The 26,492-nt window shown below is 40.0% G+C and overlaps 1 protein-coding gene across 3 annotated transcripts in view; it reads right to left on the bottom strand.

Moving 5' to 3' along the window:
- RAB31 (RAB31, member RAS oncogene family) overlaps positions 1-26,492 on the bottom strand; it is a 70,151-nt gene that overhangs the window by 4,327 nt on the left and 39,332 nt on the right. For 2 of the 3 annotated variants that reach the window (XM_033010646.2, XM_033010645.2), the window contains exons 4-7: positions 22,695-22,766; positions 21,226-21,332; positions 16,323-16,432; positions 4,985-5,065 (exon numbers count right to left, since the gene is read on the bottom strand). In XM_033010646.2, coding sequence (XP_032866537.2) covers positions 4,985-5,065; positions 16,323-16,432; positions 21,226-21,332; positions 22,695-22,766 — 370 coding nt within the window. Of the gene's footprint in view, positions 1-565; positions 5,066-16,322; positions 16,433-21,225; positions 21,333-22,694; positions 22,767-26,492 lie in introns of those variants that run through there. The other variant, XM_042798222.1, reaches the window with a different exon arrangement.

Raw genomic sequence — 26,492 nt, 5'->3', positions numbered from 1 at the left:
AAAAAACTTCTAGTGAATTTAAAGACCTCTTGAAACAATAGCACTAAGAGGTATGAAATACTGCATACTTCTTAAGGGAGTGTTAATCCTTAACTCCTAAAGACAACTTTGGACATGAAAGTAGGGGAAAAAAATTAAATGTACCACCAAAATAAAAACATACAAAAGAGAAAGTGTTTTATGATCCATACTAGTCAGGGTTGCTATTCAAAGCAAGTGGTAACTGTAAGCTCACTTTCTATGGATAGCCACTATTCTGAATTTCCAAGTTCATACTGGCCACTCAGGTACCTCTCTTCTAATGGTTAAATCAAGTAACTTAGCAAAGGGATTTTCAGATAATCTTCTTCTGGTTTTTGAAAGTTCACCTGCACTGCAGGATCCCTCCAGGAATGCATTCAGTTTCTGCTAAAAGGCCAGCCACACACATTTCAAGCAGCATTTAAATCCCAGGTAAGCAATCCACAGACTGCAGACAGCCCTTTTTCAAGAGCAAGTTAGGAGAAAAATGGGACTGATTCTGTTCTGCTTTATTGAAACCAAAGACATCCCCAAATCAGAGGTATTTAAAAACATTTATTAGCATTAATCATTGTAGGTTAAATAAAACAGAAAAACTACATTTTAGGGCAAAAAATATTATTAGATATGATACAATTAATGGGTAAAACAGAAGGTAAAGTATTAACAGATTGCAGCATCCCATACATGAAGCAAGTGGGTCCAGCCCAGTCAAAGCCCTTATATAAACAAAACAGAGGAAGAGTACTTTGCAGGTGATTTTAAACTTACAGTTTATCACTGACTCTGGTTTAAATAATTAAGGGTAGGATAGTAAAATACATCATCATTTTACTGAAAAGGTCTGCTTATAGTCAGAGTGCTCACATGTATAATATATCTAGTCACGCTTATTACCATGTGCCATGAAGGTTTAGTAAAGACAAGGGATGACAGGTAACTTCTCTAGGTATTGATACAGACCCATGTTACACTGTAGCAGTTTAGATAGACCTGCTGTACCATGAACAAAATAATATTTTTTTTTATTTTCTTTTTTTTTTTTTTTTAAGTGTCATGTTATTACTTCTGAGTCCCAAATCTTGGATAAAGATGGCCTTTTAGATTTCTCAGTCTGTAAGACAAACTTTTTCTATAATATGCCATTTTCATGCATAAGAATGGCAAGTCAACAACTGTACCTATGTGTACCTCCATCTTCTTGCTACCTTTGATCCCTAACTTTCAGTTCATAAAGGTCAAATGATGATTAACAAAAAAATGTACTTACAGAATACAATGTGCAGTATATGAGAATGAGACATAGTGAAAAAACACTACATGTCAGCATAACAATATAAAACTGTACTTATATACACACACATATACAGAGCATATATGAAAACTAGTTCCTTCATAATCTTGTTTTTAAACTACTTCATGACAAGCCAGAAAAGCAAGTCACCCACAACTGGACAGTCACAGTCTTGAGTCACAGAGCAAACAAGCTCCACCAAACATCCTTGGCACTGCAGCCTGTGCCTCAGTCCTGCTGCCAGCTCTCTTGAGAAAACCAATCTCGGACAAATCCAGCACCAGCTGGCCAGTCTGGAACTGCAGTTATTAGTATTAGAGCAGATCAGCTACAGAGTCAGGTGCTCCTGTACAGTAATTTGTAGAATCATAGAATACCAGGTCGGAAGGGCCCTTAAGGATCCGTCTGGTCCAACCCTTCTTGGCAAAAGGACGGTCTAGACAAGATGGCCCAGCACCCTGTCCAGCTGAGTTTTAAAAGTGTCCAGTGTTGGGGAATCCACCACTTCCCTGGGGAGGCTGTTTTCATTGTGAAACATTTTCCTCCCGTTTCCAATCGGAATCTCCCCAGGAGTAACCTGAATTTAGCTTTTCACAAGCCATTAACTAAGAAGAATTCCAATTGCTGCTGGAACTTTTGACTCAGAGTTTGGGAGTTTTCTGTATATCATTTTTATGACTGTTTATGAAGGGTGGTGATACTTTCCAAGAAACACAGGCAACAAAAGGAAGCAGAAATAATTAATTTTACATTTGAAAAATCACAATTTTTAAAACAAACCGTTCCGCCATTTCAAGAGGCAGGTTAAAGCTGCACTTCAGCTTTGATGAACAGCAGAGAGGCAACATCATTGTCAAAGGCAAACCCTGTCTTCAAAAAAAATGCGAGCTGCTCTGCACAGCAGCCTATTATTTCTTCACCTGTGACTTCAGAGTTCCCTACTGAAGCTTACTGTAACCCAAATCTCAAGAATGTACACAATCAGAATCCTTATTCATGTAAGTATTTTTCTTGACTAAAAGCAGAATAAGGTGATTTAGATTTGGCCCACAAAATGCAAAAGTATCTTTGAGCCTACTTAGCCAGCATTTGAATTTAAAAATCTGCCAGAGAACAATTGCAACAACTTCAATTTTTAAAGGAATTTTAACATATAACTCATGAAGTTGTTCTGATTCACATACAGCTCAATGGTAGCTGTAAGAGCTGGTTCTTTAGGACAATATCCCATACAGATCAGCATCAACGGCCAGTTCTAGCATAAATTAGAGTATACAAGGTACTCACAGAAATGTCTTATAATGCTTTCAGACATCTCAAGTAAGGTTTAATGAGTTTTGAGATGTCATGGTAAAAAAAAGAAATATGCCACAAATATTTATAAAAGCTTAAAAATCAGTTATGCATAACTACCATACGTTGAAGTAAAATTTATGACACCTTTTAAAAATGGGTTCGATCTCACCTTGTTTTCTTGGTAACAGGTCTCGCCTTTTACTGAGTTTTATTTAGGAAGAACCAGACCTCTTGCAGCATTGGGTCAAAGATCCCATAAATTATATGCATCTGTAATGTTGCCGAGTTTGATCTTTCTTTAGCGCTGAAGGCCAGGTTAACCTCTCCCTCTAACAGCCAGGTGAAAGAGCCAGGCGCCCCTGGCAGACTTGCTTGGATGGAATGAAACGTTCCCCAAAGAAGCCTGTCTCCCTCCCCAGCTAGCAACAATGACGACTGCTGAATTTGCACTTACGTAACCCTGGATTATCTGTAAAATAGTTGCTGCAGTGAAGCAGCAATATGGATCATGTATAAGTACAGGTGACAACTGAAAGTTTACCCAAAATAGCCTTTCTCACAGTAGGTGTCTGAGTCTGTCTATTATCCAAGGGCATATTTTCAAGTATGAGTGCTTTCAGAAGTGTCCAAAATATCTGAGAAATGGATTATGTGAAAAAACAATGCAGTTTAGTTGCTTAAATAAAATCCAGTGGGACTGTTCCCCTCTATAACTACTTAAAGCCCTCTGAAGACAAAGAAACGTTCCCACTGAGTTCATCTGGCTCTGTTTCAAGCCCTAATAATTAGTGCCATTTTATCAAAGCAATCTCACAACTAAGCAATAAGGTCTGGTCTTTATGTATAAACACAGAAGCCCAGCTCTAGCCTGCCTGTTCATAATTTATTGTGGAAAGTTGTTTTTCCCTTTTGTTTGCTTTTCATAAGTCCCCCAACAAATGTGCAGTGAGGTTAATTTTCTTCATAAGAGAACAAATTAATGTTGTGGAATGCAGGAGAGGCTCTGGTTTTGAAGCCCGCATTTCTCACCCTAGTTCTGATTTCCAATGAAAGATGAAGAAGATAAATTTGGATTTTATCATCTCAGTCACAAACATTCATAAAAGATGAAAGTGGAGAACGCATACAGTTTTACATTATTTCTAGTTCATAGCCACCTATTGGATTTTTTTTTTCCTATGCTGCATTTGCAAGTGCATCAAGCTTCAAAGGTGTCACGCAGCAGGTCTTCCATACCACACTGCCAAACAAGTGAGGAGACTACTCCACAAATTCACAGAATTGCATTTGCAAAGAAACATTCTGGTTTGTTTTATTAGATTCTAGCCTTTAACCCCAAATTATATTGTGCTCTCTTAGCTGTTTTTGTACAGAAATATAATGCTTCCAACTTGAAGACTTCTTGAAGCACAGCAGTGAGACCATGAGGATTGGGGTATTGTGGCACCCTCTTTTAGAAACCAAGCAAGTGGCATCTTTGAGCAGAGACAACTTTGGTCTGGGGCACAGATTTGGAAGAAACCTGGTAAGTAGTGGAGATTAAGCTGGTGTTTACGTTCTTTCTACAATTTCCATAATTAATGAAGCCTACGCCCTGGAAAGGGAACCAATTCATGCAAAGCACAGTGGCTGCATCTTCACTTCTTTCCAGAGCAGACTGACACTGCATGGCACCCAGCAGTCTCCTTCATGACAACTCCTTCTTTCACATACACAGCACCTCCTGACACAGATTTTGACTTCTAGCCTGTAAAAACTGCACTCATTCGTCCTTTGGATCCATTTTTTTTTCTTCTAGTTAGCAAATTCAGTCCATTTCTTGCTGATGTACTAAAAGTACTAGACGAAGCTACAGGTTTAGAAAAATACTGAAGCACAGTCCAGCTAGAAAGATGGCAGAAAAACTATAAGCCAAAATTCAGGTTGTAGGGGTTTTTTTTCACCCTGTTTTTACAGAGAAAACACTAAAAACATGCCAAGTCCACTTTGCAATGTAAGAAGAGAAGGTTTTGCAGCAAATCTAAACTTTATATATAAAAGGATCTTTTTATTAAAAAAACAAACCAAAACAAAACAAAACAAAAAAAAAAAAAAGTCATTGGTTTAAACAGAGAATCAGAGTACTTTGACATTGTAATTTTGACAGGATATTAGAGAGGACTTTCCAACTAGGTTTAGCAAAATCCCTTTAAAGTAAAGCTTTCTGCTTCTGGTCCTTGCATTATTGCTCATGGGAAGTATTGAAATTACTGCTTTCAAGATAAAAAGCCACATCACTGAGATCATGAAGTCCTTTCTCAGTGAAAAAAAGCAAATGGTGCTCTTTTTCAAGTAAATCTAAAAAGATCAAGTTGGGTCAGCAGCACCGCCTACCCGTCTGTGAAGTCTGCTTTCCAAGTTTGATTGCTCCATTGTTACCATTTTCATGAGGATCTAAGGGTGGAATTTGCCGACCTGAAACACATAAAGAGACAGTGAATTTAATTTTCCTGATGTAGTAACAACACATTCAGGTAACAGAATAATTCAGCTTGCATCTGTGAAACCTCACCAGAAAACAACCGTCTCCTGCCATCTGTGTACCTTGAATCTTTTCCCTTGCATCCTGCTTTATAAAAGATTTTCACATTTAAAAAAACATATGAAATATGGCTACTGGGAATGCATTAAGTACACTGAAACTATGTTAACCCTGTATTTTAAAAAACAGCTACCTTCCTGAGCACCTTATAACTAAGAAAGAGAAAATTCTTGGCTTTCTCCTAATTCCACTTAAATGCAAATGGTGCTAGTTTAACGAGATCCTGCCCAGCCAAAATCTGAATGCCATTTAGTCCTTGTACACTAGTTTTACAAAGCACTGTAACTAAACACATGCTGCCTATACTTGAAAAAGAAAACCAAATCTGTTCTTTTAATTGACTCCCTTCTTTGAGGGGTACCCATGTCTTTCTAGTTGACAGCTTTGATTACTTAACACCACTCTCTTCCCTCCCCAATCTACTGAGTTTTAAATCATCTTATGGGGTGACTATTTTACGCATTTGAAAGTAGTTCAGCCATGACAGAACAGCTAGAGGTCTCTCCCAGGGGCAGAAGGCACTGCTCCAACTCCCTCCCCTGTGTGCCCTTTTAGTACTGTTGCATCTTTTGACTAACTGGCTTCCTACTCATGGACAACATGCAATGTGCTTAATAATCAGAATTATAAATGGAAAACCAAGATCCTCCCAGGTCCAATCTATCCTGTCTCTGGTGTAGGCCTGGCTTTTCCATTAAGCCCACTGTGTGATCTCTCCATCAGTATCTTGGAGAGCTTACAGTCATGGTAATGTACTTTCTCATTACCTTCTGGACTTCCTGGAAATTTTTTCTGAAGTTGAATCTACCTTCTATGAATTACTCCTGGTTTTACTATTACCCATGTTAAATAACAAGAGTAAAATATTTAACACTTGTTTGCTATATGCCATTCTCAGAGAGCATAAAATTCCTGTGAACAGATTCTCATAATCCAGGTTAATTTTATAGTTTAGATTTCCCCATCCTTTGCTGCATTTATTCATACCTCTCTCTTGTCAAATGTTCTATGAATTATGTACTTACGGTGAAGCCTGAGTCCTAGGAATTACTTGGGGGAGTGGTTGTGGGAGGGTGAGTTAAAAGCATTCAGGTAAAATCCAATCCCGATGAAATCAAACAGAAAAATTTCATCTGTAAAACTTGTCCCTAAATTACCTTTGATCAAGCCCATCAAAACTTCACCTCTCTTATTCAGTCAGTTCTGAACAGGTATGTTATACAACAGAAGTGTGACTTTTGAAGCAGATCATCTTAGGTGTTTGTACAACTGAATATGAGGGGGAAAATTCCTCACATTACTAAGCTAAAGATACTGTCTTTGGTCCAACAGAGTGAGAAAAGGGTATCCTGAAGCATGTATAAGCACCGACATTACAATGCTGCACTCTGGTCACTAAAGTATGAACTTCACACCCTGCTTACATTCTGTTTGGCCTTCACATTTGTAAGTGCCCTTGCAATGTAAAATAAAAAGCAGAACGGGTGATTATAGACACAGCTGTTATATGTCTTAGTTCTGTTGGGTTTGGAGACAAAGAGAATCCACTAATTCTTAAAACTCCAAAAGAATATGAAGAACGTAGTATTATCTGAGAGGCTTTCCAAGAAGGTAACACCGTTGTTGTAGAAACCTGCAGAGAACTTCTGCATTAGGTACCTACTATTTCCAAAGTGCTTTCAACCCAGTCCCAGCTGAAATAAAACCCCATCGATCTGACTCATAGCACAACGTAGCTAAAAAAACTGGAATCTACAGACACAGTTTCCATAACATACCATTAAGCAAATACTCTCTAAACTTTTGGTTCTTCTAACAGCAAGTTTGGAAGAGGAGAGCTTTAACATGCAAACTTGCTTAACTTTAATTTTAGAAGTCATCATTAAACAATTATGTTACCTCTATTTGGTTTTCATTCAGTGTTTCACATTTCTTACGAGTTTCAAGTCTTTTTCACAGTACTCTTGATGTGTATGCAAAGAAGCAGGCAAACTTATCTTTGGAGCAAAAATACTGCAGGCTTCAAGGTCAGCAAGCACTTTGTCCAGTTCAGACCAGGACACAATATATGTTGATAAGAATCACCTTGATTTATTTCATTTCTCAAAACAGTAAAAACCACATAGGTAACAACTACAAATAATGAAGAGAAAAAAATCTCTAGACATAATATTTGCTGATTAGTTATTCTGGCCTTTGAACTTAAGTACTGTTTGTCATTAACTAGCCACGTTTTCTCCTGTTTGGATACCACCCCCACCTTGAATTCAATACAAGGAAATCAGCCTTTAAACAGTCTAAAACTTTGTGCAAGTTTGAGAATATTTTTTTAGTAGGTGAGTTTTCTCTCACTTATTATTCCTCTTATTACCAGATTTATTAAACCATCAAGTTCAATAATTTTCGTTTTAGTAACAGGACTTATCCCTGCCCAAGCGGCTTTTACCATCTGATACGCAGCTAATGGGAGTAACTCTCTTGGAACATAAAACTCAGTCTAACACCTGAGAACCAGCACCACAGCAAATGATACAGTGATTTTTTTCACCAAGGGTCAGGGGAAGTGAATGAAAATAATCAGTTAGAAATCTGTTTGACAGATTGTCTCTTCCTGGGCCTCCTTGACAGCTGGTCTCACAGCAGACACTGCAACAAAGAAAGGTTTAAGCAGCAGCAGAACACTGAGGATGAGGAATGCAATGCTGAGCCTGCGTCTACACTTACTGCTTCTAAAGCAGCTCAATCACTATTACTACCTAAAAGCACCGTGATTATCTCATCTTGCCATTCAGCTCCCGATAAATATGGCATCAATATTGCTGGTACCAACTCAAATATAGCTGGCACTGAGTCAGGATCAACAGAGGTCATAAACTGAATTAATTTTAGAAAGTATATACTCACTTAAAATATGTATCTCACTGGCATACATAGTCTCTGTTCCAGAGCAACAAAAAATACCCCTGTATTAGACAACCTACAGCATTGTCAATTTATGCTATTTTTTTCATGCAGCTGATGTCAGAAAGAAGCAGTAGTGCTCTGTCATCCAGCCTCACAATTGTCCTGCTGAACAAATAAAAAGATAAAGAAAATTCCTCTTAAAACTGAAGACTGCTTTGTTAAGATAGAGTCAGTTGAAAAGGTCCATAAGAGATCGAACTCATCTGTTGCTTAATTTGAAGACAACAAGCTAGACCACAAATAGAGTCTTCTCTCCATTGTGCAGAGCAGGAAACAACTAGCCAGCCCATCAAAGACCACCAACAGCACATCTTAGGATTCCAGATGAAACAGTCAATTGTGTGGAGAAAAACAGATACACATACATTTATCTAAGAACTCTGTAACTGAGCTGGAGAAATGAGGAACTTGGGGGTATACTATTACTGAGACAGTATAAAAGTCCCATATGGTTCCCATTGCTGATATTTTTATGAACTGAAGTCTACTGACTGCAATTTAAAAATTAGATTTTGCATGTGTATTACTTACATATCTGATTATATATTTTGGTTTCATTTCACTAATGTCTAGACCATGTTTCACAGATTTTCTGCAACAAAACTGTAACCATACACCCCTACACGTTTATGCAGAGGTTTTGGTGTTCTCCATGATCTCATTCTAGTAAAAAAACCCCGTGATGTGTAAAATAATAAGCATCACTGGAGACTGCTCAAATGTAGGTCTACAGAAATTGTCATGGTTCTGAAGTGAACCATGCAGGTTAACAGGTGGGAAGCACTAAATCAATTGCACCTCCTTCCTTCTGTCATGTTTGAGTTGGGCTGAGGCAGTCCAGGATGAAGGTCAGAGTCTTCTCCAATGCCTGGTAGGGTTCCAACACCTGATATTGAATCTGAGATTTGTTAATGTAAAGAGATTAATCAGCACTCCGGGAGTTGTGGTTCTGAGAGTGCCAGAGGCAGAGAGATTAGGAAATGGGAGAGTGGGACAAGTGGTAAACAAAATGAGGAGAAAAAAGAGAAATGGAGCAGGGAAGCAAGAAAGACAGCAGGGTCTGGGTGACAGCTCTGCAAGCAGAACTTGAAAAAAGGCAGACGGGTATTGCTGTGCTGCAACTGGAAGCAGGATGCATCATCACAGTAATAAAATCTGCTCTCTTTGTTCCTTTTTGAATGCGATGCTCCACTTATAAGCTGTGACATCCATTAGCTCAGAAAAATCAGGCTTGGAGTTGAGCTTTCTGGTTTTGTTTGTTTTTTTTTTTTTTAACGTGAAACTAGTTTCATCATAAACCTGCACAAGATTGCCTGAGAAGTTGGAAACAGCCTTAAAGCTGAGCTTAAGGAAAAAAACCCACAACTGGTTACCATGCTGACAAAGGGACAAATACAACAGTGCATTGAACAGATACTTGTTTAGTGTGGGAACAGATGTGATGTGATCAGCATGAGCTGGCACATCCACATGATGAAGTCCAAGTCCAAAAGAAGCACAGTCCTACCATCTAACACAAATACAATACTTCTGCTAAGGGTAAGAGGTAAGACATCATGTTGCTGTGCGGTGGCTTCCTACACATTTCTCCCATCTGGTCTCTTCCTGAAAATCATGTACAACTTTTTTTTTTTAGGTGGCTGGAGGAAGGAGATATTTTTGTTAGTGCAGGATGTGAAATCCATTTCACTCTGCCGCAGAGCAACAGCCTGACAACTGCCACAACTCAGGTGACCTTTTCTCATGGCTCACCGGAGAAAAGACAGACTTATTCAAGTAGTGGTGCAACAGCTATATGATGGCCTGAACCTTGTCCTAAAATTGCTAGGTGTTTCACAGCAAGGTGAGCCCCTGCAAAAGATTGCTCTCTATAAATGTCATTAATAAGCACAGCCATCTATGAAGGCACAGCGGAATGAAGCAAGCACATCTTATCCAACAGTTTTGGCATTTGCATACAATACTTTTTGCATCTGTAGGATTTAGGACAGTTACACTTTTTATGTCCCCAAATCCCCTAATTCTTTGAAACCAGTTTCACTGGTATTTCAGAATTTCCCCCTGTCTCTCACGCAGGTTGTAAAGCTTGGCTCATTAGTCAGTCTCTAGTTTCTTTTTCTTCCTCATACTTGCAGTGAAGCAGTTTTTCCCCAGTTGAGAGATGACTGCTGTTTGTTTCATGTTGTAAGTTTTCATGCAAGGCAACACATATTTACAATAAAGGATATTGCATAACTAATGGTTAAGTTGCAATCATGTTAATACTCCTAGCAGCATCTCCATGCAAGAAAATAAAGCCTTTTTTTTTATTTATTTTTTAAAGCAAAAGCATAGATTGCTGACACTGAAGTTTTTGCTAGGGGAAGCAGCAATACAACTAAATTTTGCTGATTCAATTAAAATCTGTAGGAAAAAAAATTAAATCTTACATTCATCAAAGAACAGAATTCCTAATTATTTTAATTAATAAGAGAGCCAACCTTAATTTGAGGTCCTGCTGTAATTATTTTGGGGATGTTTTGGTTTATTTACTAGTTTATGTTAAAGTGCTCTCCTGTGCTTGAAGAGAAATCCAGGACCTCACAAGTTTAACTTTAGCACTAGTCCAAAGGCCATTAAGTTTTCCTTCATTCATTAAAATTTGAAAAGAGGAGAACTAATCCTAGAATATAGGGAGCATAAACTGTAAAGAATATAATCTCAAACATAATTTAGGGAAATGTTTTTCAATCCATTCAAAAATTCAATTATGAGCTTGAGCTGCCTTAAAAATGGCATGTAATTGCTTTGTAACATTAAAGTACTCGCTTTTCTTAAAAAGTCTTTCATAAACCTCTTCAAAGTACTTCACAGATATCTGCAAATCAGCAGATAACATGTATCAAAACCACCATATTTATCACTCACAAAGCTCAAAAATTGTCCATCTGCAATTCCACTCATCCATGTCCATCTGAGTCAGTGCAAACATCAAAAGTCTGCTTGAAAGAATCCCTCCCTATTCCACAGATAGACATTTCACACATTCCTCTCTAGTTTGTCCAGTATACAGCTGGTTAAACTGTAAACTCTAGAGATTGGGTTTGTTTTGTTTTGTTTTTAATCTCCCAGTATTTCTAGGAAACGAGTATTTGGATTATATTAAATATTCGATATATGAGCTGCTGGCAAGGCACCAGAAAATCAATAGCTTCATACATTTATAACTGAGCATTTACCACATGAAAGGTTGCATCCTGAGACAGAAACTCTCTGTCTAGGAAGAACATCATTCTCTGGATTTTTAAACATCAGCCTGTCTCTCCTTCTCATACTACTAGCATCAGTAAGACCGAGCATGCTAACAACTCTTTACACACTTTCCATAGAGTGATTCTGAAAACATTCATTTTCCTCTCACCCTCAATAGAAGATGCTAAAACGCTTCAATCTTGCCCTCTTTGGTAGCACACCAATCTCCAACAATCGCCAGACTTCAAAAAAATAATGCATGCCCATCATTTATTTTTTTGTTTAAGCACACGCTTATTTCATATTTCACTTGGCTAGGTGTTCTTCAGAGCTTACTTGTCTCACTGCCTGTTTACCTTTGCACCTACTGATGCACACCGGTATTAATCTGGGAGGTACAGTCTCGGCTCTATCATTTACAGAGGACGGCTTTTAAGTCATCTTCTCTTTTGTATCTGGGGCACTATGCTGAAGTAACAGGCAATACACCCAGGCTGAAGAGCAACAGCTGGGCGTGTACTAGATCTGAATAAGGTAACAAAGGCTTATCTGCGTTGTTAAATTAATGGGTGTCTGAAATTGCAAGTGTGTGATTGCTACTAAATGACAGTACACTCGGGGGCAGCTTGTTTTGTCATTGAAAACCAGAAGGTTCCAGCAGGTAAGCTGCCTCGCCTGGCACAAGCAGTGGTCAGTGGAGTAAAGCCCCACAACCAAGAAAGCGCAGTACAGAACTGGTATGACCCCTGCGCAGACACAACTTTATGCTGCATTATACTGCTATGGTATAATACATTCCTGGCATTTTTGGTGCTGCTTTAGTATAAACTAGCAACAAGGAGCCACTGTGCTAGGATTCTTCTAAGGCTGGGAATAAAAAATTAGTAACATTTGATCCTATAGGCACTCAGCTATTAAAAAAGAATGACTGAACACATGAAAACCCACTATAATCTTAAACCCTTTTTATGTCAAAAACCTTTCAAGAAAGACACTGGGAAAAATTTAGCCCAAGTGGGGAATATACAACTGTACTAAAAATACTATTTTCTTGTTTACAGAGAAATAAAACCTGATTTCATGTGACGTTTCACAATCACAGCAAGCCTTCGGTCAGGTGCTGCTAAAGGTAACCAGGGTAAGCCTACTGGCTTGCCATCTGAAATTGCAGGGGTACAACAGACAGCCAGGAGCTGCATCCCATTACACAGCTCAGTGAAAACTCTCCAGCACAGAAAACACCAACTTTGCTGACTTGTGCTCAGACTGCCCCCTCAGCCTCATTCACCTGAGTACATGGACTGCAGAGTCCCTCCCCTGACATATTTGCCCCATCAGCAAAAAATCAGAGACTTCTACTGATCCTAGTCTTTTACATCTTGTATTTTCTTGAGAAGAATTAAGGACAACAGATTTGTTTTGCAACTGTGTTATTAAGACATCCCTCAAAGCAGACAAATCCTCAAAAAAACTTATTTAAATTAAAAAAAAAAAAAGTGTAATATAATAACCTTAGAAACAATCTGTCTATAATCTCTACAATTTTTCCAAGATTTATCTGGTTGTCAGCAAAACATCCCAATTCCCCTTTTATTGTCCACCTTCTTTATATCATTATGTTGAGTAAGTTTTTCCCATTATACTATTTTGCTCTGTTCACAATATTTTCCCTGGAAAAGAGACAGTAGTTAGACACCTTAGGAAGGAAAAATGATTATGTTAAAATACCCCTGGGAAATGAAAAGCATAAGCAAGCAGGAGGTAAATGTTTTAGCTAAATTAAAATGTAGTCTACCCTTTCTGTTTGGGGTATCAATTTTGAGAAGGTTTTTCATGGAGAAAATCTCCACACATGTTGGATAACCTTCCAAATCCAGGCAACACATTGTAAAATAGGCAACACATATGGTCTGCCTACGAGATCCAAGGTAAACAGAAGTTGCCGTCTCCCTGTTCAGAGGCTGGAAAGTTGCACCATGCCCTTCCACAGCAGCACAAAGAGAAGGGCACGAACCCTCGAGCAGCATGAAAGCACAACTAAAGCTGCAGCATGACTTCTAGGGCACCACACAAATAAAGTCAGTCAACAGGGTAGGAGACATGGCCACAGAGGGACTTCAAACACTGAAAAGGTAGAAATGTTGCCATGCAACTTGGGCATAGGCAGGTTTTTTTTTTGGAAATTGCACAAAGATCGAAGTGCTGTAAAACATCAGAAAGTTATCCATACCCTCTGCCCAGTCACAATCATACTAATTAACTCTCCTGCTAATTAAGCATTTTTCCCTTGGTTTCCACTGTATTTCTATAAACATCCACTACCAGCACTCTCCTTTCTCTCCGCTGAGTACTTTATAAGGTCACAAGTACATCCACTGAGACCAAATATTTCTATATATAGAAATAATTGCCTGTGGAATTAAGTGCACTTGCCTGGGTATCTAGTCCATACCAAACTTAATTTAGCTGATTTTCCTCATCTATTATATCCATTATTAGGGACAGTGTATGCTGCCAGCTGCAGCACTGCCTATCAAAGATGGAAACTAATTATCTAATTACGTGGCAAGGATGAGTTCCTCCGCAAGAACATTCACAATCATCAGATGCAGACAATCAAGTAAATTATCACAAGGAAGAACCAGTTCATCCAGACAGCTGAAGTAAAAGAAAGGTAGCGTATTCTAGGAATATCGCTTCTCATTAACCTTTTCAAATACATCCCATGCAAATGAAGCAAACACTTGAACAGGCCCCATCTCAGGAAAAGTGTGGTGAACAATGTGAGCTGATTATGAATATGTGAAATAAAATAAAATACTTCAGGGAAACAAAGTTGAGTTTCTGGACATGCTGTCTCCTAGGCCTGTGCATCTCAAAACAGGATTCAGAGAGAGGAGGAACCACCAGTAGTGGAAGCAGACCAAGTCATGGAGCTCTTAAGAAATCTCAACACATACAAGCCTGAGGATGCAGAAGGAGCAAGCCAATGTCACTGCAAGGCTGCTCTTTATTATCCCCATCATATTTGAAAGGTTGTGGGGAACGAGGGAGGTCCCCTATGACTGAAGGTGAATGTTATACCTGTCTTCAAAAAGGGCAGTAACAAGCCATGGAGGATGTACAGGCTGGTTAGCCTCACTCTGCTTCTTGGGAAAACCAAGGAGCAAATCCTCTCAGAAGCCACTTCTGAGCACATGAAAATGAAGGTGACTGGGACCAGTCAGCATGGACTTCTCACGGGTAAAAGCATGTCCAACCAACCTGGTTGCCCTAAATGACAGTATGACTGGATCTGTGATTAAAGGAGAGCATTGGATGTTGTCTACATTGACTTTAGCAAGGCTTTGGTACTTTATCCTACAGCATCCTGGTATATCCCAGTTGGGATGTTATAGCCTAGAAAGACAGACTGTTAGCTGTGTGAAAAATCAGCTGGATCAGACTTAAAGGCCAGTGGTTAACAGTATGTATCTACCTGTAGGCCAGTTACAAGTGGAATACCTTGCTTAATACCTTTTATCCTGAAGGACTTAAAAATATGCACCCACTTCAACTCTCAGATGATAACCAACTCAGAGGTGCATTCAACACCCTTGAGTGCAGGGCTGCTGTTCAGAGTGCCTTAGGCTGGAGGGAGGAATACGCCAACAGGAGGCTTATGTGGTTCAGAAATGACAAAAGCCAAGCCCTGCTTGTGGGAGGGAAGAGCCCCTGGCTATGAAACTGTCTGGGGACTTAGCTGCCTGGGGAGCAGCTCTGCCAAAAATGACCTGAGGGCATCAAGCTGAGCTCGAGCCACCAGCGCACCCTGGCAGCAAAGATGGCCAACAGCATCCTAAGTCATGCCAACAAGAGCACATCAGTGCACACTAGATCGGGTGAAGGGGTTACCCCCTTCTAAATATAGTCTAACACAAACTGGGTAATGCATCCAGTTTTGAGCCCCGTGATGCAAGAAAAACGTTGACAAACTGGCACAAGTTCAGAGGAGGGCCACCAAAGCAGTGAGGGGGCTGGAGTACTTGCCCAGTGAGGAGAGGCTGAGGAAAAAGGGCCTGTTCATCTTGGAGACATGCTGGCTTTGTGTGTGGGGGACCACAAAGCCGCCTGTCAGTGCCTATGGGGAGGGCTGCTGAGAAGACAGAGCCATGCTCTTTACTGAGGTGCATCCAGGACAATGAGTGATGGTGGTCATGAATTTAATCAGGAGAGGTGCTGACTTGATACACAGGGAGGGGGATGCCATTGTAAGGCCTATTTAAACACTGGACTCTGCTGCCTAGAGAGGTTGGGGAATGTCTGCTCTTGGGCCCAGCTGGACCCAAGCAACCTGGTCTGAATTCACTATCAAGTCTGCTTGGAGAGGGAAGTTGGACTGTAGGTCTCCTGAGATCCCTTCCAGCCAGCAAGGTCCTTCCAGAGACAAAAGCTCTAACCCCTAGAAGGCAAACTGAACAAGATGATTTTTCTTCTCATGAGGAATGCCAGTCTCATCTTGTTTAAAAGACCTGGAGAGAATTATTTTTTTTTTTTTTTAAAACGGATTCCACTGCAATGACTATTTTCTACTTATCATAGCCCTCCAGGCGGATTTCTCAACATTTAAGTTTTTATCAACATGATGATAAGATCAACAGTATCGCCTCTACAGCAGGCTTGGTCTGAAACGGATGATGTGACCCAGGCCAGGATACGTACAGATTTAGAAGGAACAGGCTTACCCTCTACCTACTATGTTTTACTCTGGTGTATTCAAAGTCATTCTTAGTTTACATCTGCACATACAGCAGCCATGTGGCCCATGTGGGCCCAGTGGATTTCTTGATGCCCTTGGGAAAGAAGTTTCTACACTCGAAACAGACAGATATTTTCAGAAGACCTCCAAACTATCACAAACAAACAAACAAATAAATAAAGAGGGCGTTTACTTACTTATTCCTTGAAAAAGTTCTTCAATGTTAACAGCATTCTTTGCACTGGTTTCAACAACAATTGCACCTATAGATTCTGCATATTCTTTGGCATCCTTCACAGGAACTTCCCTACCAAAAAAAAAAAGTTAAAAATTTATAAATAAAAGAAACCAAATTTTCAAAAAATAATTCCATTTTGGGAAAAAAAAAAAAGACCTCAAACAGCCTAATCAGAAAAGCATCAGCATGCTTTTCTTTCCTGCAAAAATAGTACTATATTTCTTCTTATTATGGCATTTGGGTCATCATATTCAATATACCAACATTTCACCAATGATCTATCTGCAGCTTTCTTGGACTTGCTGCTGAAGCAACACCTTGAAAAAAGGATGATAACTTAAATGACAACCCCATTTGTTTGCTTTTTAAATTTGACTCCGATAGGAAAAGTATTAAAACATGAGAGAAAAGACATACAACTCTGCTGATCCAGGCATCAACCAGCACAGTCCACACCAGCTGTTTAAACAAGATAGGGTATGATTGTTGTGGAAGAGAACGGTAAGAACATGGTATGTCCGTTTGCAAGCAACAAGAAAACAAAAGAGATTCCCAAAGAAATATGAAAAGCCATCGACTCTGAGCACATTGGCAAGAGGAACCTGGGAGTGCCAGATTCACTGGGGGAAGACCACCATTCTGTGCCATGTCACCAAAGTGGCACCACCTTAAAATCATTGGTAGAACATCCTCGTTTTGCAGCCAATATTTCATATGCCAAAAGCTGGTAAATGCAGTTTACAGCATGCAAAAGACCTCTGCTTCAGACACAAAGCAAGCCCCACACTGACCTTGTATCTGCCTGATCCAGGTGGCAAAGCTGAAACTGCTCGTGTCCACTGCTGCCTGTAACCACTGCTATTCCTGATTCTTCAGCAACGGGTCAGAATCAGAGACTGAACACGCCAACAAGCACCCAAGGGACACCCAATCAGGGAAGCACATTTTGAAACACCAGGCTGCCAGCACTATTTTTCTTCTAGTTGTTCAATACATCAACTAGTGTGTTTTGTGTGGCTTTACAGCTGTCTGCTGCACATGCAGAATTTGCACCAACTCCTTCACCCCACAGCTTCAATGTACCAATTCAGAGACTCAGTACAATTCCCTCCTAGTATGAGTGCCTTGGACTTTAACAGAAGGTACCTAGGCGGGAGCACAGCAATGCACTTTCACAATTAGTTTATGGAGGTATGCGTTTTAAATAAATCAGATCTGCTGCTCATGGGAAACATGCAGAGAGGCAGAATAATTGCCCTATTTATTAAAAATAGTTTTCAAAGAATTAGACTGCAATTCCAGCACCTGGATTCAGAGTTTGTTTCCATTACTTGCTTCTTTGTATTACACATCATCCTATTGCAGAAGACACAGGGGAGGCAGCATTCCCCTTACTGTATTTGAAATGGCACCTTGCCCTTTATTATGAAAGGTACCACCATCTGCAGATGGCCCTGGAGATAAGAAAACAGGAACTTAACTATGTAACATATTCAAACAACAGTAAAGGAAGAAATCTGAGAGCATAGGGTTATATAATGAATACTTTCAACTTGCTGTAATTTAGATGAGAAAGCAAACTTCAGGAATCAAGGAAAAGCGAAAACAGCAGCACATAACAATATTCCAAGGAAGTTTCACAAAACTTCTCGGCCTTCTCTGATGACATATCTAAAGGAAGCCTATAAATGTCCACAGCACGTGGGCAATAAGCATCATGCCATCCAGCGCTGCCTGCACCAAGAAAGCTGCATACATCAGCTGGAGTTATCATCATCTAGATGTCAACATTGCTAAGATGCTACCTTGTCAAAAAGGAAAAGCACAAATGCTTGAACTCTAAACCAAGAGATGAACACATGCAAGAGGGGGTGAAGAGGGAAGAAGGCAAGAATCATCAGTGGAGTGCTGACAAAGTGTTATTCCAGGGTTACTGGGAGTTAGAGGAATACCTAATATCTGAAAGATGTCAATCATTTCATTTTATCCTTTCCAAATCATTCTACTGATTCAATCTCCCTTGTGATTTTCTGAATAATCACTGAATAAAAAAAATATTCTGGATGCACAGAGGGAAGATCTGAGCATGAAATTCTGTTGAATTCTCTTAACCAAAGATCTGGCAATTTCCAGTGAACACAATGTGTTAAGAAGGTGCACCATATTTTTAGGGAAGTAAACACTTCCTAGTTTCTGTTATGATTATTGACTTCTGTAATGCTCAAAAAATATTTTGGACACTTAACAACATTTTAACATTGAAGTCTCAGCTCTTGTCTTTCAAACTACTTCTTAATGACCTGTCAGAATTTCAGGACGCATATCAGAACAAACACTCAACAGTACTAGAGTTGACAGTACTATAACAAAGATGAGGATTTATACTAAACAAAATTGCCTGTCTACCTGTAGAAATTACTTCAAAGCAGAGAAGAAATTTACTTCAACAGAGTGCTGAAAACTGTTGATAGCCTATTAACAACACTGAGAAATGCAGCATGACCCCTGAGCATCCCAAATCCACCTTGGCAGGTCAAAACTGAATTTTAGATGCTAAATGAGGAGGGTAACATGGTCAGTGATTATGAGAAATAGTATCAGTCTCTTCCCAAAGGAAGATAATCAGTTCTTATTGCTTCCATTCATTCCTCCTCACATATCTCCCACAGTCACAGAGATGGCAGAATCAAATCTACCTGAATCAGGTCAGCTTGTCCCCTTTTGCATCCATTCATATTGGTCTTAAAATCAGCTGTCTCTCTGATATCCAGCAAAACACCTGTCAAAAGTTCTACAAAACCAAAGAGAGATGCCAAAAATGTATACAAACAGCAGCTTGCTCCTGTGTGCTCACATCATCTTATTTTTAAATTCTCTGTGCCCAAAGGCATGTGTATTTTCTACTCATTGGAAAAAATCTGATAAATTGGTGACACATTTAACTTAAAATCATTTTTACTGAAGTAAATTTGATGACATAAAACAGTCAGAGAATGCATCCAGCTGCATGTGTTGCATAAACAATCAGATTTCTGGAAGAACTGTGAAAACATATCACGTAGGAGATAGCCTGCTCTCTATTTTTCCACCAAAATCTCTTTAGCTGGACATCGCTGGATGACGTTAGAAAGAAAAAAGGCCGGGGGATGCAGAAAGAATAACTGCCTGAAAAAATATTCTCAAAACTATTTATAATTATGTGGAGAAAAAAGCCTCCTCCAGAACATTTTGTGCATGGAAGAGCTGTACTGGCTGAACAGGAGCTGAACAGACGATCAGCAATAAGTAAACAACAGGTAGTGCTGGAGAATAATGTGGTGGGAAGAGCACAGTCGCTCTGTGAGGAACCCCAGTATTCTCACATTACTGGGGTGCAGGTTTTTCATCATGTCCCCAATTTACCCTGCCTCTGGTGGAACAGCATTTAAAAGCTGGCTGCCATGGCAAATGCTACAAAAAGCAGGGGTAAGGCTGGTTATGGATTCATTTGCAATTGGTGCCATTTGTCACAGTCTCCAAACTTATTACCCTTGATTTAATCAGGCAGTTGTATTGCTGGGAACACTTAAGCAATAAATTTAAAGTGACGCTCAGGGCAACTGGGAACTTTGATTTGTGCTAACTGGCTTTTGGTTTTATTTTTATAATTGTCCTTTCCTCTTTTTTTCTACTTCATATTTGGAAACCTTTAGTTTTGTCTTATAGGACTCGGTTTCACCATGTTGACAAGCATATCACAACATCACTTAGGAGATACCAGTATACTATCTGTGCCCCCAATTCTTAGCCCAACAGAAACCAGGAGTCTTCTAGCGTAAGGGCTTGTTCAGGTCTTACAGAAAGTAGTGACTGACAGTTTTGTGTTGGTTCGTGGCTGACAGTGGCAGGGAAGGGGGAGAGGAGGAACAACAACAAACCCACACAAGTCCAATCCTTGTATATGCCCTGATTCAATAAAGCACTGCATTGCTTACCTTCAGTTACACAAGGGCTTCAGTGCTCTGGTGAGCTGAGGCCAATGTAATGGTTATAAAACAACATGGGGATATATCTGAACAACCATGAGGTCCTAAGAGGAAAGCATCAAATGCAGCCATTGAGTCTGTACTCATAGTCGAAACAAGAAATAGAGTCGTGGACTGACACAAAAGATCACTACTGTACTGAATAATGTGCTTCCACTTCCAGAAAAGATAAATGCAAATCCAAAATAGAGCTAACAAGCCAAAGAGTGACTCTAGCTTCACTCTCATCCTAAATAGCATCATCTTGGCTCTTCTGCAAGAGGGTGGATTCAACACTCTCCTCTTTTACCCAGGAGGTTCTTTGATTCACTCAGGTGACAAGTTTTACTTGAGCTTACGCCCTAAGAAAAACAAAAATACACTTTCTACATACATCCAGTATTATGGGACAGTTTCAGTTGTTGCAAAGCACAAAGCACAAGTTTTTTTTCTCAAAGCTTCTCTGTGAATAACATTATTCTACCTCAGACCCATCCTTCCAGCTTTACACTGCTGGGTTTGCTCATCACTTAGTATATTCTGCACCTTTTAATGTGAAAGGAAGTTAAAAAAAAAAAGAGATTAATTTTCCCTTCCAAATGATCCAGCAGCTAAAGGGTGTAGATTGTACAAATACACAGTAAGGGTAGTAAAAGAGAGGTTAAAAAAAGAGTACATAATTCAAGTTGTGCTGCTGCTGGTGAGGCTGTATATTGGTAGAACCACTGGTGTTAGGAAAGACTCCATACAGCTGACCAGAAGTATATCCTCCTATAACAAAACAACAAACTGGCTACCTGAAGGAAGGAAACAATATAGTTACTGCAATCAAGGCAACAACAAAAATGGATGTATTACCTGATATCAGAAAGATCACATTTGTTTCCAGCGATGGCCATTACAATGTTCTCAGGACCATGTTCTTTTAGTTCTTTCACCCATTTCTTCAAAGTATGAAACGAATCCTAAGTCAGTAAAATAACAAATAAGCTAACAACCTAGTCTCCATTGATGTATTTGCTTATTTTTTTAAGTTAGAGGAACACAGCTTTAACATATTAATATATTAATAATTTTATAGATTATAAGACCAGAAGAAGATCGCTCTATGTAATCTGCTTTTCAAACTTTAGGTCATAAGATTTCCTCAAATTAACTCTTGAACTTGGACACTTCCCCATTTGCCCTGTATGGCTGTATTAGTATCACTGAAGGGAGAGCACTATCAGTCATTTGGGAAAAAAAAAAATCCATCTTGCTTTAATGATCAGTGCTGAATATTAAGCATCAGGAAGTGAAATACACATTCACCTTCCTCTCCTATTTTACTCTTTTTATTCTGAGAGCTGTTTCACATAGACTCAGAAAGGCTGGCAAAAGAAAATTCTATTCTTACAATGCGTTACGAGATCAACTGTAAGATATTTAAATTAAAAATAAGTATCAATACAGCACAATTCACCCTTCCTCATCTTTTCTTGGCAAATTAGCAAAGGACAACAGTACCACTGTGCAACAGTGGCCACTGTATCAGCCACAGATCATTACACTAATGCACTTGAGAACTAACCCAGACCTCTCAACCTAGTAGTAAATAATTCAGTTGGCAGGAAAGGAATAAAATGCTAGAGAACTGTCACGACCATCCATCCATTAATGCCTCCTCTAACTCAGCATTATCAGCAGGGGTTTCTTTCAAAAGCAGTGGAAGAGGCATTCAGCTATAACCTCTTAGACTCCTCTGCCTGAGGAATGAGACAGAGCAGTTTAGAATCTGAAAATACAATTTTCATTCCAAATTAATAATGTTGAGACAAAGGTCAGAGACTTATTACTTCATTACAGGTTACAAAGTTAAGACATGAGTTGTGCAATGCAAACATGAGATGATATGCTCAGTTAAAAATAATTAGGCTTAAAATCAGTAATATGCAAATAACTGAATTTCTGCTCAGTTGGTAAAGCAGCCAGCTGCTTTTTGTGGCAAAAATTCAATTCCATACAGAGAACATAGGTGGTCGTGGTGGGAGGGTATACTGCAGGATATTATCCTGTCTGCTTAGCCAGAGGAAATCCAAAGAAACTTTGACAAAATGCAATTGCCAATCTTTTGTCCAGATGAAGTATCAACAACACAGAAGGATGACTAATGTTTTTAAGGCAGCACAACACTTGCATCTAAATCTACACAAACTACAGATGCATGTAAGTCCCACTGACATTAACAGAGATTAACATACAAATATTTATTCAATTGTGGGGTTTAATTGCAACTCTGGCCCAAGCAGAGGAATTAACACAGATGAAAAGCATACAGAAGGTCTTACCTGTTTGGTGATATCATAAACGATCACGGCTGCTGCCGAACCTCGGTAGTACATTGGAGCCAAGGAATGAAACTGTTAAAACATAACCCACCCCAACAAAAAATAACATTAATAAATCAGAATTATCACACACTTTGTCAGGTCACAAAGACTTGCTATGGCAGGACGACTGACTTTCGTATCATAGAGAACAGACTTCTTCAGTGGTTACACACCTCTAATTTGCCTTAAATGCCAAGAAAGCAGAGCTTCCTTATGTCCTGCTGTTCTTCATCCTGCTGGATTTACACAATCCGCACTTACTGGCTCAGTGCATCTTTTCCCATTACAGGGCATGGACTCTGAGGACAAATTTTGACACGAAGATCACAAACACCTGAAGGCCTAATCTGACAGCATATAGGCCCCTTCCCCTGGCAAATGGCAACACTTTGCTTTGTAGTTGTAACAGGCTGGATTCAGACTGGGTTTGAGTTTTATAAAACATTGCAAATGACTTGGATAAAGTTATCTTGTCAGAAAACTCTGAACACCTGTCATGTTTACTCATCCTATACTATGACAGATATTTTTAAAAACATGCATTCTTGCAATTTCAGTTACTCTTCAGCTTTTTGTTTCAATGGAAACATCTTTTAACAGCAACAAAAAAATAGCAATAAATATGTTTATTATTACAACAGCTTGCCAATGAACAGCATAATTTTCATAATTTACCATGACTAAGAAGCTGATTTAGAATTTCAGCTTATAATTACAGAGAGAAAGGAAGTCAAAAAGCCCTTCATCTTAAGCAAACCAAAAATAATCTTTCTTGAAAAAATACATTTAGTCTCACTGTACTTATGGAGCCATTTTACAAATTTTAACTTGCAAAGTGATCTGCAAAAGCTTCATATAAAGCTGCAGCTAATAACTGAGGTCAACGCCAAAATCAAATGCATTATTAGGGCAGGGTATGAAACTCAGTACACAGTAAATGTGCACCGATCCATGTGTTCAAACCTCTGCAGATTTACTGGACACATCTTTTTCTCAGAACTGTACCTACAGAGTGAGCATTTAGGCCTTGCAGCCTCCACATTTCTCACTGTTTCACATGCAATGTATAAAGAGAGTTATTTGTAATACCGGTTCATTTTCCAGTTTGTAAGCTGCTTCTCACAGATCACACACCCCAGTTCAAGGTCGATACTTTCTCTTCTAGCAGTAAGGATGCACAGCAGCAGTGACAGATGGTCAAGTGCTGAAGTGTTTTGGGGAGCGAGGCAGGTGGGAGAGCTCATTAATAGGAGAAAACAGCAGGAAGGGGGATAAGGAATCAGTCAAGAAGCGTGGTCTGAAGAAAAGGGATCAGCCAAGATCCTGAGGGAGTTAGGTAGATGCATGCCTTCCGGGCTTTTAGTATGTGGCTTTATTACCTACATGTTCAAGGCAATAAATGCTTCCTAGAATTTTTAGGCTTCCAGATCATGACAGAAATTTCCACCGTGTTAGAACAGAATAGAAAAGACTATTTCTGTTGGAAGGCACCTACAACCATCATCTAGTCCAACTGCCTGACCAATTCAGGGCTGACCAAAAGCTAAAGCATGTTGTTAAGGGCATTGTCCAAATGCCCCTTAAACACTGACAGGCTTGGGCCATCAACAACCTCTCTAGGAAGCCTGTTCCAGGGTTTGACCACCCTCTTGGTAAAGAAATGCTTCCTAATGTCAAGTCTAAACCTCCCCTGACTGATACATCTTTGAACCATTCCCACGTCCTGTCACTGGATCCCAGGGAGAAGAGCTCAGCACCTCCCCCTCCACGTCCCCTCCTCAGGAAGCTGCAGAGAGCAATGAGGTCGCCCCTCAGCCTCCTCTTCTCCAAATTAGACAAACCCAAAGTCCTCATCCGCTCCTCACATGACATGCCTGACAGCCCTTTCACCAGCTTTGTTGCCCTCCTCTGGATGCATTCAAGGACCTTCATGTCCTTCTTAAACCATGGGGCCCAGAACTTTGCACGGTACTTGAAGTGAGGCCGCACCAATACTGAACACAGAGGGATAATCACCTCTTGTGTCCGGCTGGTTATGCTGTGTTTGATGCACCCCAGGGTGCTGTTTTCCCTCTGGGCTGCCAGAGCTCACTGCTGGCTCATATTGGGCTTGATGTCAACTGGCACCCCCAGATCCCTTTCTGCAGGGCTGCTCTCCAGCCACTCCTCTCCCGATTTATACTTGTGCCTGGCATTACTCTGTCCTAGGTGCAGAATCTGGAATTTGAACTTGTTAAATTTCATCCTATTAATCATAACCCAGTGCTCCAATCCATCCAGATCCCTCTCTGCCAGGCCTCCTGTCCCTCAGGAGTGTCAACAGCACTGCCCAGTTCAGTATCATCAGCAAACATGCTAATGGTGCATTCAACTCCTGCATCCGGATCACCGATAAATATATTGAACAGGACTGGCCCTAGAATTGAACCCTGAGGAACACCACTGGTGACTGGTCACCAGTGAGATGTAGCTCCCTTCTCCACAGTCCTCTGAACCCTGCCCTCCAGTTCTTTACCCAGTGCACTGTGAAGCTACTCACCCCACAACATGTCCAGAAGGATGCTGTGAGGGACAGTATCAAAAGCCTTATTAAAATCCAGAAAAACTACATCTACTACCTTCCCTTCATCCACTAGGCAGGTGCCCTTATCATAGATGGGTATCAAATTAGTTAAACAGGACTTTCCCTTTGTGAACCCATGTTGACTGTGCCTGATGATTGCATTAATCTTTAAATGCCTTTCAACAGTACCCAGTATGATCTTCTCCATAATTTTTCCAGGAACAGAGGTTAAACTAATAGGTCTGTAGTTCCCTGGGTCTTCCCTCACACCCTTGTAAACACAAATAACACTGGCTAGCTTCCAGTCAGCAGGGACCTCCCCAGATTCCCAAGATCTTTGGTAGATGATAGAGAGGGGTCCTGGCATAATGTCTGCTAGCTCCTTCAGTACTCAGGGATGAATCCCACCAGGGCCCATCTATTTGTGAACACTCAGTTGATACAGCTGGTCCCTTATAATTTCAGTGTGCACAAATGGAAAGTCACTGTTCCCACAACCATGGTCCTCTGATTCAGGGGACTGGGCAGCCCAAGGTCTATCAGTATTATTAAAGACTGAGACAAAAAATGCAATTAATGTCTCTGCTTCTTCTTCATCCCTGTTAGTCAGATGGCCATCTTTAACACGTATCAATCCACTATTTTCTTTAGACCTCTTGCTATTAACATACTGTAAAAAGGCCTTCTGCTTATCTGAAACAACACTGGCCAGTTTCAACTCTAATTGAGCTTTTGTGTCTTTTCCCTGCATAAACGAACCACAGCTCTGTACTCTTTCTGCAAAGCCTGACCTTACTCCCAGATATCATACAGCTCCTTTTTCCTCTTGAGCTCCATGAGGAGTTAGTTCCCTGTTCAGCCAAGCTGGTCTTCTGCCCTGCTTGCTTGATTTATGACACAGTGGAATTGCCGGTTCCTGTGCTTCTAAAAGGTGGTTCTTAAAGACTGACCAGCACGTGTGGACTCCTAAGCCCTTAAAAACGGATTCCCAGGATACTCTGCTAAATAGCTCCCTGAATAGCTTGAAGTTTGCTCTCCTGAAGTCCCGGGTAGCAATTCTGCTGTCCTTTTTTCTCACTACATTCAACCATGTCATGATCACTGTGGCCAAGGTGGCCACCTACCATCACATCCTCCACCAGTCCTTCTCTTTTCAAAAATAGCAAGTCTAGGAGGGCATCTTTCCTAGTTGG

The sequence above is a fragment of the Tyto alba genome, unplaced genomic scaffold, assembly GCF_018691265.1.
Source record: "Tyto alba isolate M040663 unplaced genomic scaffold, T.alba_DEE_v4.0 Super-Scaffold_27, whole genome shotgun sequence".
NCBI lineage: Eukaryota > Metazoa > Chordata > Aves > Strigiformes > Tytonidae > Tyto > Tyto alba.
The sequence above is the reverse complement of the archived record's forward strand: the minus strand, read 5'-3'. Positions and strand labels throughout refer to the sequence as shown.